Source organism: Sciurus vulgaris (genome assembly GCF_902686455.1).
Source record: "Sciurus vulgaris genome assembly, chromosome: 18".
NCBI classification, from domain to species: domain Eukaryota; kingdom Metazoa; phylum Chordata; class Mammalia; order Rodentia; family Sciuridae; genus Sciurus; species Sciurus vulgaris.
The window spans coordinates 2,778,261-2,796,050 of NC_136479.1; the positions used below are offsets into that span (position 1 = coordinate 2,778,261).

At 40.7% G+C, this 17,790-nt stretch overlaps 1 protein-coding gene and 1 pseudogene across 2 annotated transcripts; one reads left to right on the forward strand and one right to left on the reverse strand.

The window, feature by feature from the left end:
- Positions 1-11,598: 11,598 nt before the first annotated feature.
- LOC306649524 (ras-related protein Rab-28-like) lies at positions 11,599-12,376 on the reverse strand (annotated as a pseudogene). The gene is made up of 2 exons: positions 11,757-12,376; positions 11,599-11,649 (listed from the first exon to the last, which is right to left on the reverse strand). The product of its transcript is annotated as a ras-related protein Rab-28-like (transcript).
- A 621-nt stretch (positions 12,377-12,997) lies between these two features.
- On the forward strand, positions 12,998-14,580 carry OR2C1 (olfactory receptor family 2 subfamily C member 1). Its single transcript, XM_079120798.1, has one exon. The coding sequence runs from the start codon at positions 13,010-13,012 to the stop codon at positions 13,946-13,948; it is 939 nt and encodes a 312-aa protein (XP_078976924.1). The 5' UTR covers positions 12,998-13,009; the 3' UTR covers positions 13,949-14,580.
- The last annotated feature ends 3,210 nt before the right edge of the window (positions 14,581-17,790 follow it).

Here is a 17,790-nt window from a genome sequence, read left to right on the forward strand (position 1 = left end):
ATAGCAGCCGACTTTTCAACCCAGACTCTAAAAACTAGAAGGGCCTGGACCAACATATTTCAAGCTCTGAAAGAACATGGTTGCCAATCAGCAAAACTAACCTTCAGATTTGAAGATGAAATAAAATCCTTCCATGATAAACAAAAGTTAAAAGAATTTACAAATAGAAAGCCTGCACTACAGAATGTTCTCAACAAAATATTCCATGAGGAGGAAATGAAAAACAACAATGGAGGTCAGCAAAGGGAGGAACTACCTTAGAGAAAAACCATTCAAAGGAGAAACCAAGCCAACTTAAAAACCAAAAATAAGCGAAATGACTGGGAATACAAATCATTTCTCAATAATAACCCTGAATGTTAATGGCCTAAACTCATCAATCAAAAGACATAGACTGACAGAATGGATTCAAAAGAAAGACCCAACAATATGCTGCCTGCAAGAGACTCATCTCATAGAAAAAGACATCCACAGACTAAAGGTGAAAGGATGGGAAAAAACTTATCACGCACATGGACTCAGTAAAAAAGTGGGGGTTTCCATCCTTATATCAGATAAAGTGAACTTCGAGCCAAAGTGAGTCAAAAGGGATAAAGAAGGACATTTCATACTGCTTAAGGGAACCATAAATCAGGAAGACATAATGATAGTAAATATTTATGCCCCAAACAATGGTGCATCCCTGTATATCATCAAACAAATCCTTCTCAATTTCAAGAATCACATACCACAACAAAATAATTCTGGGTGACTGTTTCATCACTTGCGTGTTGATTTTATAGCCTGCTATTTTGCTGAATTCATTGATGAGGTCTAGAAGTTTTCTGGAGGAGGTTTTTGGATCCTCTAAATATAGAATAATGTCATCCGCAAATAGTGACAGCTTAAGTTCCTCTTTTCCTATTCATATCCCTTTAATTTCTTTAGTCTGCCTAATTGCTCTGGCTAGAGTTTCGAGGACAATGTTGAATAGAAGTGGTGAAAGAGGACATCCCTGTCTTGTATATTGTATACATGATTGTATATTTAGAGGATCCAAAAACCACCTCCAGAAAACTTCTAGACCTCATTAATGAATTCAGCAAAATAGCAGGCTATAAAATCAACACGCATAAATCTAAAGTATTTTTATATGCAAGCGATGAAACAGCTGAAAGGGAAATGAGGAAAACAACTCCATTTGCAATAGCCTCAAAAAAAATAAAATACTTGGGCATCAATCTAACCAAAGAGGTAAAAGATCTCTACAATGAAAACTACAAAGCACTGAAGAAAGAAATTAAGGAAGACCTTAGAAGATGGAAAGATCTCCCATGTTCTTGGATAGGCAGAATTAATATTGTCAAAATGGCCATACTACTAAAAGTGCTATACAGATTCAATGCAATTCCAATTAAAATCCCAATGACATACCTTACAGAAATAGAGCAAGCAATCATGAAATTCATCTGGAAGAATAAGAAACCCAGAATAACTAAAGCAATCCTTAGCAGGAAGAATGAAACAGGGGGTATCGCAGTACCAGAACTTCAACTCTATTACAAAGCAATAGTAACAAAAACAGCATGGTATTGGCACCAAAATATACAGGTAGATCAATGGTACAGAATAGAGGACATGGACACAAACCCAAATAAATAAAATTTTCTAATACTAGACAAGGGTGCCAAAAATACGCAATGGAGAAAAGATAGCCTCTTCAACAAATGGTGCTGGGAAAACTGGAAAACTATATGCAACAGAATGAACCTAAACCCCTATCTCGCACCCTACACAAAACTTAACTCACAAATGGATCAAGGACCTTGAAATCAGACCAGAGACCCTGCATCTTATAGAAGAAAAAGTAGGTCCAAATCTTCTGGCTTAGATTCAGACTTCCTTAACAGGACTCCCATAGCACAAGAAATAAAAGCAAGAATCAATAACTGGGATAGATTCAAACTAAATAGCTTTCTAAATAGCTTTCTCTCAGCAAAGGAAACTATCAGCAATGTGAAGAGAGAGACTACAGAGTGGGAGAAAATCTTTGCCACTCATACTTCAGACAGAGCACTAATTTCCAGAATATATAAAGAACTCAAAAAACTCTACACCAAGAATACAAATAACCCAATCAACAAATGGGATAAGGATATGAACAAACACTTCACAGAAGAAGATCTACAAGCAATCAACAAACATATGAAAAAATGTTCACCATCTTTAGTAATAAGAGAAATGCAAATCAAAACTACACTAAGATTCCCATCTCACCCCAATTAGAATGGCGATTATCAAGCATACAAGCAACAATAGGTCTTGGAGAGGATGTGGGGAAAAGGTACACTCATACATTGCTGGTGGGACTGCAAATTAGTACAGCCACTCTGGAAAGCAGTGTGGAGATTCCTTAGAAAACTTGGAATGGACCCTCCATTTGACCCAGCTATCCCACTCTTTGGCCTATACCCAAAGGACTTAAGATCAGCATACTACAGAGATACAGCCACATCAATGTTCATAGCTGCTCAATTCACAATAGCCCGACTGTGGAACCAACCTAGATGTACTTCAATTGATGAATGGATAAAGAAACTGTGGTATATATATGCAATGGAATATTACTCAGCTATAAAGAATAATAAAATTATGGCATTTGCAGGCAAATGGATGAAATTGGAGAATATCATGTTAAGTGAGATAAGCCAATCTCAAAAAACCAAAGGATGAATGATATCGCTAATAAGTGGATGATGACACATAGTGGGGTGTGGGAGGGGTTAGTGTTAGGGTTAGAGTTAGGGTTAGGGAGGGGGGCAAGAATGGAGGAAGGAAGGACTGTATAGAGGGAAAAGAGGGGTGGGAGGGGTGGGGGGAAGGGAAAAAATAACAATGAATCAAACAACATTACCCTATGTAAATTTATTATTGCACAAATGATATGCCTTTACGCCATGTGCAATCAGAGAAACAACATGTATCCCATTTGTTTACAATTTTAAAAAAAGAAAAAAGAGAAAAAAAAGAATACCAAAACTTCTCCAATCTTCCAAAAAATCAAGGAAGACAGAAACACTTTCTATCTCAATCTACAAGGCCAGCATTACTCTGATAATAAAGACAAAGTAATCGCAAGAAAACAAAACTACCCCCTAAAGGCCAGTATCCCCTTTACTATAGATGAAAAAATCCTCAAAAAAAAAAAAAAAAACCCTATCAAACTTAATCCAGAAGTTTATTAAAGTGATTATGCATCATGACAAATAGAATTCACCTCAGCAATGAATAATGGTTCATTATATGAAAATCAATCTGTACTGTATAACATATTGATCAAACAAAAGAACAAAACCACATGATCAACTTAATGTATATATAAAACCCTTTTGACAAAATCCAGCACCTTTCCATGATTAAAAAAATATTCAGTAGACTGAAAATAGAAAGAAATCTCAACATTGTAAAGAACACTTATGAAAACGCACAGCTAACACCATACTTCATAATGAAAGACTGAAAGCTTTTTCCCCAATATTGAGAACAAAACTAGAAGATGGCTTTTATCATTTCAAGTGAACATTTTACTGAAAGTTTAGCCAGAGCAGTTAGGTAATAAAAAGAAACAAAAATCAACCAAAAGGAAGGTACAAAACCTTCTCTATTTATAGAGGAAATGAACATAAATATAGAAAATTCCAAGAATTCACAAAAACTCAACTATTAGAGTAATAATTGAATTTAGTAAAGTTGCCTGTTATGCAATCAATATACTAAAATCAGCCATTTTTTTATTAAAAAAATTTTTTTTTTTTTTTGCAGCGCTAGGGGTTTAAACCCAGGGCCTTGTGCTTGCGAGGAAGGCACTCTACCAACTGAGCTATATCCCCAACCCTATTTTTTAATTTTTTAAATTTATCCTTTAATTTTTTACAGACTGCATTTTGATTCATTGTACACAAATACACCAGCAATGAGCAATACAAAGAGTAAATCAAGAAATAATTTCACTTACAATATCAAAAAATAATAAGAGATTTGGGAATAAATTCAAGAAGGTGTCATAATTGTACACTGACAACTATAAAACATTACTGGAAGAAATTGAAGACCAAAATAAATAGAATGGCATCCTATGTTCATGAATTGAAAGATTCAATATCGTAAAGATGGCAGTACTCTCTAGAACAATCTAAAGATACAGCATAACCCCTATCAAAACCCTAATAGTTTCTTTTGTAGAAATGGGAAAGCTAATCATGACATTAATGTGGAATTGCAAGTGACTCACAAATACATTATCCCCTTGCTTGTTCTCTTTCTTTCCAGACTCCTCTTTGCACACAAAGGTATGTGTTTGCACACAGTTACTCCTCAAAAAATGAGATCACACACGGCACATTGTTCTGCAGCTTTTGCCTCTTCACCATATGCCCAGGACATTCTTCTATGTTAGAATCTGCAGATCCAGCCCATAGCGGAATATATATGTGAATATTTTTTTTTATGAATGAAGCAGGACTTCATTTTGCAACACAGAGGAAGCATGCTTTGCCACCTGCCCCAGACATAAATTGTTATGACTCAGAAACTGGCCAGCAACGCCCCTTGTGAACCCCATGCAGGGTTCTGAAGACAAACCAGAGCCTGAAAAGTCTGAAAAGTCTTCCCATAAACACACCCATGTCGTTATTCACAGAATTCGCTTTTATACTGGTATCAAAAAATATACTAAAAGTTCATCACTAAACTAACTTTTTAATATTTTTCCACTCTTAAATCTCATTGGTAAATACCTTCACTGTCCTGACAACTTCTGCTTCTTATTTTCTTGGTGCATCCTGCATCCTTATCCTTCGTTCGGTTCTGTGCACATCTCTGGCACCTGGAATGACTCTGCTCAGATTCACTCTCCAGTCTAGGCTGCATGCCTGGCCTTCTGGACCTCACACACCTGAAGTCTGAATCTGTGGTTGCTCCTTTCTCTTGCTACTTCCTCATAGGGATTGCCAGGTTTTTTCCCCCCACTTCCTCCTGTGTGAGGTTGGGAAGTCTGATTCTGTCTTCCGGATCTCAAGCACATTCTCTTTTCCCCGACTTTGCCCCTAGATGCAGGTTTCTCATCTACACCATCAGGGTTCTGTAGCTCCATCCCTGAGAGGTTTCCATGGGCTTCTTCTCCTATACGTGTGAATCTTTGCTATAGTATTGTCTATAGTAACTAGAAATTAAAGGCAAGCTGTATGTTTTCCCCTAATGGGATGGATAAATAAAATATAATAGGTGTATATTTACCTTTATAAACACCAAATGCATACATAACAACATAGATGTCTTAAAACAAAGTGAAAAATTATGAAAAGGGCATTAAAAGGGAAGAAACAGAAAGAACTATGGCACAGTACACTGAAGTAAATTTTAAAATTTGCCTGCACAAATCAGTATTTTATATTGTATAAGGATACATATATATCCAAACGTTAATATGCTAAATACATTAAAGTAGGTACCTATTGGAGTGCACAGAGATTCCGACTGGGATTGGGAATAAAGTAGGAAAATGACATAAAAATGTTTAAATAAGAGAAGTCTTGCAGGGACCAATGACAACAATGTGTGCAGGATCCCACAGAAGTGCCATGATTTGCTGAATTTCTCAACTGGTGGACATGGAGCTTCTCCAGTCTCTCCTCCGTATGGATTTGGAGTCAAACAGACCCACTATTAGAGGTTCTGCCAGGTACTATCCTTTTGCCTTTGGACAAGTTAGTTAACACCTCTCAACCTTAGTTCCTCTCTTGTAAAACAGGAAGAATAACATCTACTTGAAATGGTGGTCATGATCATGTTTGTGAACCGCTGAGCGCAGTGTCTGGCATGTAGCACAAGCCGCCAGGTAGTACTTGCCATCATGGGAGACTGCTCATTGGAAGGAGAGGCCCACTGGGCAAGGATCAGGCCAATCTTGTAGATGCTTATGGTCCAGTTTTTGTTTGTTTGTTCGGTGCTGGGGATTAAATCCAGGGTCTCCCACATCTAGAGTCTACCACTGAGCTACATCCTCAGGTCAGTATCCATTTCTTGAATGAATGAGGTTTCTAAGTCAGCTATGTAGGGGATTACTCATTTTCTGTAACATATAATGACCTACCAGATTGCTAGCTACCTCCTATGCATTTATTTAGAAGTAGTTGTAAATTTGCTTTTTATACAGAACAGTATGATAGCATCTAAGGTTCCTGCCCCTAGTTATGGTTTCTGTTAGGACCAGAGATAAATGCTTTCCTTTCTCTGCCCTCACCACTCCCCGAAGAACTAAAATTCAAAGAAATATCTCACAGATGAAGAGTCAAAACAGTCTCTTCCTTTGTACAGGACAGCCGGCTCCTGCCTGGTGCGAAGAGCCATCTCTGGGCCACACATGCTTAACACCAAACACTTCATGTTTAGTCTACTTCCGTGCATGCGGGGTAATAGACTTGACCCCTCCGCTGTGTAAAGTGTTTCAAGAACTAAGTTAGCAAACATGAAAGCAGCAAAAAGGATAAAATTATATAAACAGAAATTATTTAATGAATGCAACTATCCTTACTTCTAGTTCAATTAGTGCTCTGTGTTCAGGGAGGGAGTCTAAGTAGAAGACAAAGTGGGTTCTTCAGGGACACCACTCGTGTCCTGGCCACAAGGGCCCTTTGTGCTAATTGCCTGGTGGGGATGAGAAGGCTGACATCCCCCCTTGGGCCTTGCTGCATCAGCCTGAGAGCCAGGCCTTTGGTCGGCAGACCCAGGCGGCTCCCAGGGTCAGGACCAGCAACAGGTTAAAAACCAGCTGCCCGGCACAGGAGGGCAGTGCCCACCACACCTGCTTCCCAGCCCTACACTTGCCCTCTCCATCTACCAAGTACTGGGCAGAGGAACAATGGGGGAGTCCTGAAGCCAAAGGTAAGTTCCATGAACACTTCTAGGCTTTATTATTGAAGAATAGAGAGAATAAAAGAGAGAGGCAAATGGAGAAAGAATACAGGGAAAGGAAAGAGAAAGGGAGAGTGTTAAAGGCCTTTCAAAGGTTCTACTTTGTGTTCTTCCTTTAGGAGCAAGGCAGGGCCACATAATATTAGAATTCCAAGCTCTAATTGACTCATGACCCTCGCCATCAGCAAAGAGGCCAAATTGGAAGAAAAAATTTTCAACAAGCAAAAGGAAGTTTTATAACAATAGTGTTAAGAACCCCTTAACAAAAGTCATTTGTAAGATGATCCAGGAGACAAGATGGGTATTTCTTTATCTGATTTTAAAACCCCACTAGCCTGGCACAGTGGTGCATACCTGTAATCCCAGCAACTCTGGAGACAAAGGCAGGAGGTCACAAGTTTGAGGCCAGCCTCAGCAATTTAGCAAGACCCTGTCTCAAAATGAAAAGTAAAAAGGGCTGGGGATGTGGCTCATGATATGTCCCTGGGTTCAACCTGCAACACCAAAAGAAAATGAAACCCAAAAAACCTTTTGTATGCACAACCCTGCCCTAGGAACAGTATCCTCACGCAAATAAATGATCTTAAGAGAGTGCAGTGCCTACAGGCAAGCCAATTCCCAAGCAGAAAGAATTTACCATTACGTTACCAAGTCAAAATCTCACAAAGTTGTGTAGCACCTTCTGCTTTTAACGTTTTTGTTTTTGTTTTTGTTTTTGTTTTTCATTTGTTTCCAGCAAGCGCTGGTGTTTAAATCATATCAGAACAGTGAAAACATTACCTGGAAGGAAAAACCCCTTCCTTTAACCACTTCAAGAAGCCTCATATTTTGGCCCTTTTTTTCCCCGTAGGACCTATTTCCTCCCATTTCCTCTTCTCTCAAAATCTTCATTCTCAATATTCTTTTCTGAATATTGGCCAAATCAGGTCTCACTGAGTCATTGTTGCTAAAGAACTACACAGCAGAAACGTACTGGACGCTCTGTTTTTCTCTTTGCAACACCCACAGCAAATTGTCTACAGCTTACAGACAGATGTACCCTGAAACCTATTCCTGGAAAACCAGAGTTTATCCAGACCTTTGCATTCTGAGTTTGTGGTACTGCATGCTTGTATTTATTTGATATGCCATGGTGCATTTAGTCCTTTCTACTTTGTAAGATCTCGTACTCCTTAGTGCTGCCACCTGGACTGGCCCATGGTCCCTTCAGCCAGGGTTCTTTTTCTGAGAATCAGAAGACATGTTTTAATGGAGCATGGCTGTCTTTCCTGATGCAAATAAAACTTAGAGTCCCCACAGCATTGATTCCCTTAATTTCCCCAAATAATTGTTTCTTATATTTTAATGTTTTTAAACCACATTGCTTCTTGGGAAGAGTCATTTCCACATGTTTACTATGATTTCACTTGTTGGGCTTCAATTGTTGACCTCTTTTAGGATTCAAATGCCCCCATCTCTCATTCTCATTCAGAGAATTCTTGTTCTCTTTGCCTAGTACCTTAAGTCTTTCTGGTTGAAGTGGTTTTGATTGTTCCTAACTCAGATTTTATCCTTCTAGACAAAGTCTGTGTTTTATTTTGTCACTCATGCCTGCCTTGCTGCCACAATAGTAATGTATTTTGAAAGTCATATCTCCAGTTCTCACCAATTGGAGAAAATATTAACTCAGACTTTATATTCAAGACAGGCACAAACTAAGCTACAGGAGATACCACCATCAACCATCCCACAGAAAATTAAATATTTACAAACAAAATGTACCTGCAAATTTCCCCACTAGTACCAGGAATTCAGGATTAGGTTGGTTGGTTGGTTGGATTTTGATTTTCAGTGATTCTGTTTGTCTTTTTTGTCAGGCTAACATTAAAAGAAGGTTTGAATTCTGAGGACATGCACACACATACAGGGGTGCTGACTGCCCTGGAGCAACCTCTGGAACAACAGAGTCAGGCCCACATGGTTGATTTGCTGTGGCTAATCCACAAGTGGGAAATTGAGAGTGCAACATTTAGGGGAGAAATGGGTGGGCAACTGATCAAAGCAGGAAATTACAAAATCCAGGGTTCTCTTGAAGAAGCAGATCTTGGTTGCTTCTCTCAACATCCCAAACTTCCAAGCTAGATATGCGGACAGGTAGAGGTCAGAGCCACCTGTGTGTCACGAGAGTGATTCCTAAAGATCCTCCACCCTGGGCTTCCGTGCCCAACTGCACTATCAATTGCCGGTGCTTGAAGGATGGAGGGTTCAGTGTCGCCTGGTTGGACTCTTCCCAAAATGCCAATGCTTCCAGGTTAATTGGACACTCCCAGATTACTAGAGAGAACCAGGAAATTTCAAGGGAAAGAAAAGACCCCGAGCAGTCAGTAGGGTTGGTGAATATAAGATTGAAGTCACAGTCGTGTTTGCTCAAGCTCACGCCAGGGACCCAACTGGTTTGGCGCTTCCTCTAGAACTTGTGGAGCAGCTTCTCCACCCTAGTAACAGCCTTTCCTTTTCCGTTTTGGTGTGTTTATTCCTGAGCTACAAACTGCGAGACCCAGAGCAGGGACTGAAAGGAACTGGCACTGCTGAAGAGCCGCGGAGCACAAGCCTGCAGACTGAACAACTTGGGAGGATGGGCAGCAGTGCCTGCTTTCCTCTACAGGGATCGAGGGGCTGAGCACTTCCACCAGCAGCGATTAGTAAGACAGGCATCAGCAGAAACTTCAGAACAGAGAGACAAGTTGATTATAAGGTTGGTAAGTTAGTCCCTGGCTCTCTTGGTCCTAGATGAAAAGAATAAGCAATTCCTTCTTCCTGAGGTATTAAAGAGGGGTAATAGGGAGGGTTGGAACACCCTCTGTCATCCTCATTATCCCTGACTCTGGGGAGCACTCCACTCCTGACCTAAAAACAGACACTGAAAGGGAATTTCCTGCCAGGAACAGTGGCGCACGCCTGTAATCCCAGCGGCTCAAGAAGCTGAGGCAGGAGGATCAAGAGTTTAAAGCCAGCCTCAGTAAGTTAGCAAGGCACTTAGCAACTCAGTGAAACCCTGTCTCTAAATAAAATAGAAAAAAGGGCTGGAGATGTGGTTCAGTAGTTAAGTGCCCCCGGGTCCCCTGGGTTCAATCCCCAATACCAAAAAAAAAAAAGGAATTTCCTTCCTCAATGCCAGTTGATTCTAGCATCAGTATCTCTAATATTTTTTGCTGTATGTTGATAAAAAGGACAATTCTTGGGGTCTTTAGCAAAAAGGTATGGCCAAGTGGTCCCTGCCTGGTATAACAGAAGTAGCTAATTGCAACTGCACATGGGCTTTAAGTAGCATCTCTTGTCTTTGGACTATAGTGCAGAAAAATAAACAGCATTCCCTCCCAGTTGTCAGTATCCAAAGGATCCCAAAACTATTTGTTTTCTTTTCAGATTAATTTGTTAGTCAAAAGAAGAGGAAGGACCTTGGTTTATGATCTTCAGGAAAGCCTATATCCTGTCCAAGGAAAGAGATGGTAATTGGTCCATTGTTAACAAGAGCGTGTTTGTGAGACATTAAGAAGTACTTCATGGTTTACAGGTGGGCACAGCCGTCATGCATGGCAAAAGGTCAGGAATTTCCTCTGACACATTCTGGTTTCCCTTATTAATTATGGATATGTATTGGGTAATTTAACTCTTTTGTGGGTTATCCCTGTTTATATCTTCAACCTGTTGCACTTAAACTTATGTGAAGTTTGTTCTACATTTGCCTCCTTTAACTTGTACATTTGTGTCTTTCGTATTTGGTGAATGTTGCCAGTCTTTTCATGATTTTATAGATTCATCCTGTTTTTCCTCCAAATTCATCTTTCTAGATCAGGATTTTTTTTTAAGTTTTGTTTTGTTTTGTTTTGTTTTGTTGTTGTTGTTGTTGTTTTTTGTGGTGCTGGGGATTGAACCCAGGGCCTTGTGCATACAAGGCAAGCACTCAACCAACTGAGCTATATCCCCAGCCCTTAAGTTTTTAAAAATTTAATTTAAATAAATTTATTTGTGAGAGAAAACATCTGAACATCAGGTACAGTCTGACCCACAGTGATCTAACAGGATGTTATAACTCATTCTGGAGTACTCGTACACTTTGTAGGGAAAATTCCATGTGGAGCATCAGATGAACACTTATTAAAATTCATAAAGCTATCTAAGCTGAGCATAATACAATACATAATGACCATGATACGATAATAAAAATACAATATCAAATACGCACTGCTTTGTGAGTTACAAACTATAGTATAAACACCTTAGGCCCCTTTTTAAAAAATGAAAAAATATTTCTAGTACAGCCTTATTTCAAGCATTTTCAGTTAGGTACAGCTTTACATATTTTCACTTCAACAGACAGCAAAAGAATGCCTTCTTAAGGAACTGCAGGCAGAATGTGTGACTTGTTTCAGTATTTGCACTCCGAAGTACACTATGACACGTGTGAGTTCGGATAAGAGAATGGAACTGTGTTGTGGCAAAATCCTGGCTGATGATCGAGACGTGGATAGTTTTCACTTTTGGTTAAAAAATGTACACTGGGAAAAAAACAAGTGAGGGTACAAAGAACCAACATCACTCCTTTCAACGAAGCAGCCCAATGCCAGAGAGTGGGCTTTCCGTTTTGACTTCAAAGTGGGTGGTCTCCTAGCTGAGTTCCTTCGGGTCCAAGGCGCTGCCCGCGGCCGAGAGGCCGCACTTAAAGATGAAGGAGCGCGGAGGAGCCTGGTCACTGGCAGGCCAGCTCCGAGACGGCCCGGCCCACCCAGCGGGCGGCACAGGAGAGAACACGCAGCACCGCGCACGGAGCTCCGGGGCGGGTGGACCTGGATCTCGGCCTGGGATCCTGGTCGTAGTCTACACTGTCTGCCTTCACCACCCTCTGTGACCGTTCCGTTTCTGCTTTGTTTCATTTGATCCCAAGGATTTCAGCAGCAACTTTCTGGAAGCATAGGAAGACAGAGGCTCCTGTCTTGGCTGAGACCAAGTGGCTCCTAAAACCATTTTCCTGGGAAATCGCAAACGGTTCTCAGGTTTTACTGTTCGCATCCAATTCGATTCTGTTGCCCACCAAAGCAACCAGAGGCTGAGTTTCTGACTCTTCCCTCACTTTCCTCACCACAGTATACCATCTTCTAACTTCTCGAAGCTTTGATGACTTGTGATGTCATATGGATTCCTTGTGCTCATGGATACATTTATCCAACACCCTGCCCTCCCATACCCCGAACTTCAAGAGTGACATTCAAGTTTCCTGGCAATGTTATCCTTCTCAAAAAGAAACCCAGTCCTATTGTTTGCTTGTACTGTTTCCCAAAAGTTTCTTGAGCAAAACACGTAGCTAAGGAGGTCTTCCCGGAGGTGCCGCCCCCAGCACGACGATTTTCGGTTGCGGGTCCTGGCTCTCCTCCTCGGAGTCCGACATGGTGTCCGGCGAACCTGGCCCCCCGCCCCAGGTGGAGGGAGGAAGGGAAGCAGGAGGCCTCCGGGGCCCGGGGAGAGGGGAAAGGGAGGTGATGAAGGGCCGACCCCCACCCCCCCGGAGTCTCCACAGGCGCTGGAGGAATCCAGGGAGACTCACTCTCCTGGTGCCACCTTGCCAGCCTTGATCAGGATTTTTCACCTGAGATGAGAGGGATATCCAAGAGAGGAAAGGAAATCCATCAGAAACTTCTGGGGATCTTTTCCAAATTCAGGGCATCTGCTTCCCCTTCCCAGAGCCTATCAAAACTTGGCTGGGGAAATTTTTATTCTGAGGATCTCCACATGTAACAGTTTCCTCTGATGTGTCCTGCCCACCGTTCTGAACTGAAGAGCCCTAACCTTGTTCTGTCCTCATGTCTGTGCCAGCTCATTTTGACTTTCAGATGTGACTGACAGTTATTGAGGATTTTAATTAAAGCCTGCAATCATAGACGTTGGGTTGGCATGTAACTGTAGAGCCCAGATAACCACTGGAACTTTCCTGAGCAGACTCACCAGTAGCTTCTTCTTCCCTTGCTTTTCTCCCAGCAGTTTTCCCTGAACAGAGTCCTCCAGTGACTGGAGCCAGCCAGTGATGGAAAGAGGCAGCAACAGCTCCTCAGAGGGCTTCATTCTGATGGGTCTCTCTGATCATCCCCAGCTGGAGAAGATCTTTTTCCTAGTGATCCTCTTCTCTTACCTGCTGACCCTTGTGGGGAACTCAACCATCATCCTGCTTTCCCGCCTTGATGCCCGGCTACACACACCCATGTACTTTTTCCTCAGCAACCTCTCCTCCCTGGACCTTGCCTTTACAACCAGCTCAGTCCCCCAAATGCTGATTAACTTATGGGGCCCAGATAAGACCATCAGCTATGGTGGCTGTGTGACCCAGCTCTATGTTTTCCTTTGGTTGGGGGCTACTGAGTGCATCCTACTTGTGGTGATGGCCTTTGACCGCTATGTGGCAGTTTGCTGGCCCCTGTACTACACAACCATTATGAATCCTCGGCTCTGCTGGCTGCTGGCTGCTGTTAGCTGGTTGGGGGGCTTGGGCAACTCTGTAATCCAGTCCACATTCACTCTGCAGCTCCCATTCTGTGGACACCGGAGGGTAGACAACTTCCTGTGTGAGGTGCCCGCCATGATCAAGTTGGCCTGTGGAGACACAAGTCTCAATGAGGCCGTGCTCAATGGTGTCTGCACCTTCTTCACTGCAGTCCCACTGAGCATCATCCTGATCTCCTACTGCTTCATTGCTCAGGCAGTGCTGAAAATCCCCTCTGTGGAGGGACGGCAAAAGGCCTTCAACACATGCCTCTCCCATTTGGTAGTAGTGTTCCTCTTCTATGGCTCAGCCATCTATGGATATCTGCTTCCGGCTAAGAGCAGCAACCAGGACCAGGGCAAATTCATCTCCCTCTTCTACTCTGTGGTCACACCCATGGTGAATCCTCTCATATACACTCTAAGGAATAAGGAAGTGAAGGCATCCCTGAGAAGACTGCTGGGGAAAGGAAGAGAAGTTGGCTGAGAGAAGAGGAGACTCCGTTGTTATTTATCGCCTTTGCATCTCAGCACACTTTTTCTCATTATTTCTCTGGACAGACAAACCTGAGGAGTACTAACCCCAGTCAAACAAGGCATGTTCCCGACAGCGCTGAACTGTTGGTACGCGGTTAGCGTTATTTGCTACATTCTATATTTACCAGAAATCCTACTGTGGGCTACAGATAACAGGGCAGATATGTGTTGTCAAAGGCTTAGAGGGACTGACCTAATACAGTTCTATCTCACTGTCCTTGTCCCTGTTGTCCACATGTTACTTATTATGCCTTGTATTTCTGCAAAATTGTGTATGATCTAAAGAAAGCAATTTTACTTGCATCTTCTCATATAATGTTTCCATAATCCCATGAAATCAAATATCTATTATTAACTTCATATGAAAACCCAAACAAATCACCTCTGTATCTTATCTATCCATCATATTCATTCACCTCTCTGTCTCTTCTCAACACTGTCTATTGATCCATGCTTCCCATCCACATAGCTATCATCTTGATTATTTTTTCCATATGTCTATATCCAAATTTCCCTTCAGTCTAGACTAGCATTTAATGAGAAAAGGTAGGCAAGGTAATTACCTTCCTGTTCTAGCCAAAGCATATGCCTTGATCTGATTTTATCAAAATCATACTACCTGAAAGTCCCAGTCATCAGGTTTGCCCAGTATTTGGATATGGTAGTCTGGTCAGTGAATTATAAAATGCTCCAAGATTCCTTAAACAAGTTTGGAAGCCCCCAAAAGATGCATCAATAGGGCATGTCCTCTGCCTCAAGATCTAGCTTTTCATCTTTTCACCTTGTGGAACTCAGCAACTGGTCCAGCACACAATGACTGAAGGAACTCATGTACTGGAATAAGATGCCAGTGTGATTCTGCCCCCTTACTAGAACTTGCAAAGGAATGGCCACATGCTACTACTCTTCATATAATATCTCCCTACAGAGAGAAGCCAGGCTAATATGACAAAGTTACTTAGTCATATTAGTACCAGTTACTATATTACCAGAGAAAAGGAAATTGATAAGTTTTAGAACTAATTTCAAAAGGATCTTCGGCTTTGTGTGTCCATAGCTCCTAAATACATGCCTCATACCTAGTAGCCTAGTAGATGTTCAATAAATCCTTAGTTAGTTGAATTAGTAAACTTCACCAATTCCCATTTTCATCTTAAGAACTGTTCGCCAAGTAGATCATTTTCGTGCTTTCCAATTGGAACATTGAACAAAGAATGATAAATTTTTTCATTTCTACGTTTCCAAAATTCCAAAGCTATCTAATCATATTATCCTGTCCTAAATTTGCTTTTCCAGTTACAGATCAAATCCTGCTTTTTTAGTGCCTTACATAGCAATAGTGAAGAATGTCTCTAGGATTAGTCAACTAGAAGCATTATTTTGGTGAATTCACCGGTCTAGAGTCTTACACATTTAAAATTTTTACTGATCATCACATTTAAATTATATCACATTCCCAAGAAGAAGGCTCACAAGGACCAAGCTGGTAAAGCTATTCTATAAAAACCAGAGTGCCAGCTGATTAATTTGTGAGAATAGTTAAGTAGCAAGAAGACTTAACAGTCACAATCTCAGGTCAGTTCATTTAAATTAAGAACTCGTCACCTGCACTTTCAGCTACTTGGAAGTGTGAGGCAGGAAGATCATAAGTTTGATGTCAGCCTGGGCAGCTTAGTGAGACCCTGTCTAAAAATAAAAAGTAAAAAGGGCTGAGGATGTAGCTTAGTGGTAAATCACCCCCAATACTGCAAAAAATTGATTAATTAATTGTGAAATAATTAGAGAAAATATAGAAGGGGGAAAAAGCATTACTGAAACATTTTGGAGTTCTGAAGAGCTTCCCTATGGGAAGTATGGGACATTTTAAAACTAGCTTGGATTTAGAGAAGTGGTGAGACACCAAAAATGAAAAGGTGGGGAAAACACTAGCTGGCTGAAATTGGAAAGTGAGCACATTATGGGATTTGCAGAGAACACATCAAGACATGCACATTTATGTTCCATCCTCAATGGTGTGCATGAAGCAAAGTCAAAAACAGAAGGGAGCCAGGTACCATGGTGCACACCTGTCCTCCCAGATACTCAGGAGACAAAGGCAGGAGGCTTGCAAATTCCAGGCTAGTCTAGGTGACTTAGTGAGACCCTAGCTCAAAATGAAAAATAAGCAGTTTCCTGGGCTAGCATGTCAGAGAAGCTAAAAGTTTAAATTGTAAGAAAATCAAATAGAAGCCATGTTTTGATGACCTGTATTACAGCTCTGAATCACATGCAGTTATTTCAGCTGGTGGGTCAGGATCCAGTCCTGAGACAGGCAGAAGGGAAAAATCCAGCAACAATATTTTCTCACACAAGGAATGAGATGTGGTGAGAGTGAAAAATACCAAATTGGTGATATCAGTCAAAAAACAGAATGGCATAGAATATCAGTGTTGTGGTCAGGCCTTAGAGATGTAGCATATCAGTATATGTGGAAGGGAAAGTAGATTATGGTGAATACATGGATAAAATAATGTAAGGTGAAAGCAACAGCAATCATAGCTGATAGCATTATATTTCTAAGTGACCAGACAAAAGAAAAGACATAGAATGAATGATTCTTCTTTTGCCATTGGTTGGTACAGTCTCATTTCAGAATCATGTATAGTCTTTATAGTTTCTAAAGATAAGAATTAAAATTATCTTTATATAAAAATAGAAAATAAAAAGGGCTATAATGAAGATCAGCAATTGAGCACCCTTGAGCTCCATTTCTAGTGCCAAAAAAGGACCAAAAAAAGCAATTAAATATGAGGCATGCTCTTCATTATTGAGGATATTAAAATCCTATTTCTATTTCTAGGTTTCTAGAAGAAAAAGTATGTCTAATCTCTTATTCAGTTGGAAATTCAGAAAATGAAAAAAAAAAAAAAAAAAAAAACAATCTCCAAGACCTATACAAGGTACATCAACCTTAGTAAAACAGAAGTTTAAATATTTGGGGCTGGGGTTGTAGCTCAGTGGTGGAGTGCTTGCCTAGCATGTGTGAAGCCCTGGGTTTGATCCTCAGCACCACATAAATAAATAAAATAAAGGTATTGAAAAAATGTTAAAAATAAGTTTAAATATAGTTGTCTAATCAAAAGACTTAGGCAAATTTAATAATCCATTTCATAAAGCCCATCACAGAGTCCATTTATGCCCCATACCATGCCCTGTATGGTATCAATGGATGCATGAATACCTGGATCAATTGAGCAAATTGTAAACCATTCAATGAAAAGAGTCAGCCCATTTCTTTTTTTTTTTCTTTTTGTTTTTCTTTAGCTTTTAATTTTTTACAGACTGCATTTTGATTCATTGTACACAAATGGGGTACATAATTTCGTTTCTATGGTTGTACACAATGTAGATTCATACCATTTGTGTAATCATACATGTACATATCAGCCATAAAGAAGACTAATACTATGGCATTTGCAAATAAATGGATGGAATTGGAGAATATCATGCTAAGTGAAATAAGCCAAGCCCAAAAAACCAAAGGCCGAATGTTTTCCCTGATAAGTGGAGAATGATATATAATGGGGGTGGGGGTGGGGAATGAGAGAATAATGGGGGAACTTTAGAATATGTAGAAGAAAACGGTGGAATGAGACAGCCCATTTCTTGAATTCCATGGTTGTTTTTAGGAGAGGTTAGAATAAAGGAGCTGACGAGAAATAAGCAATCCCCAGCCGACACTGCCCATGCAGGGCACCAGATGGAGCTTCATCCTGACTCTGCACACTGTTCTCCAGGTTGCTCTTCTCATTT

Coding starts and splice junctions, on each gene's coding strand:
- OR2C1 (XM_079120798.1), top strand. CDS start 13,010: ATGGAAAGAGGCAGCAACAGCTCCTCAGAGGGCTTCATTCTGATGGGT.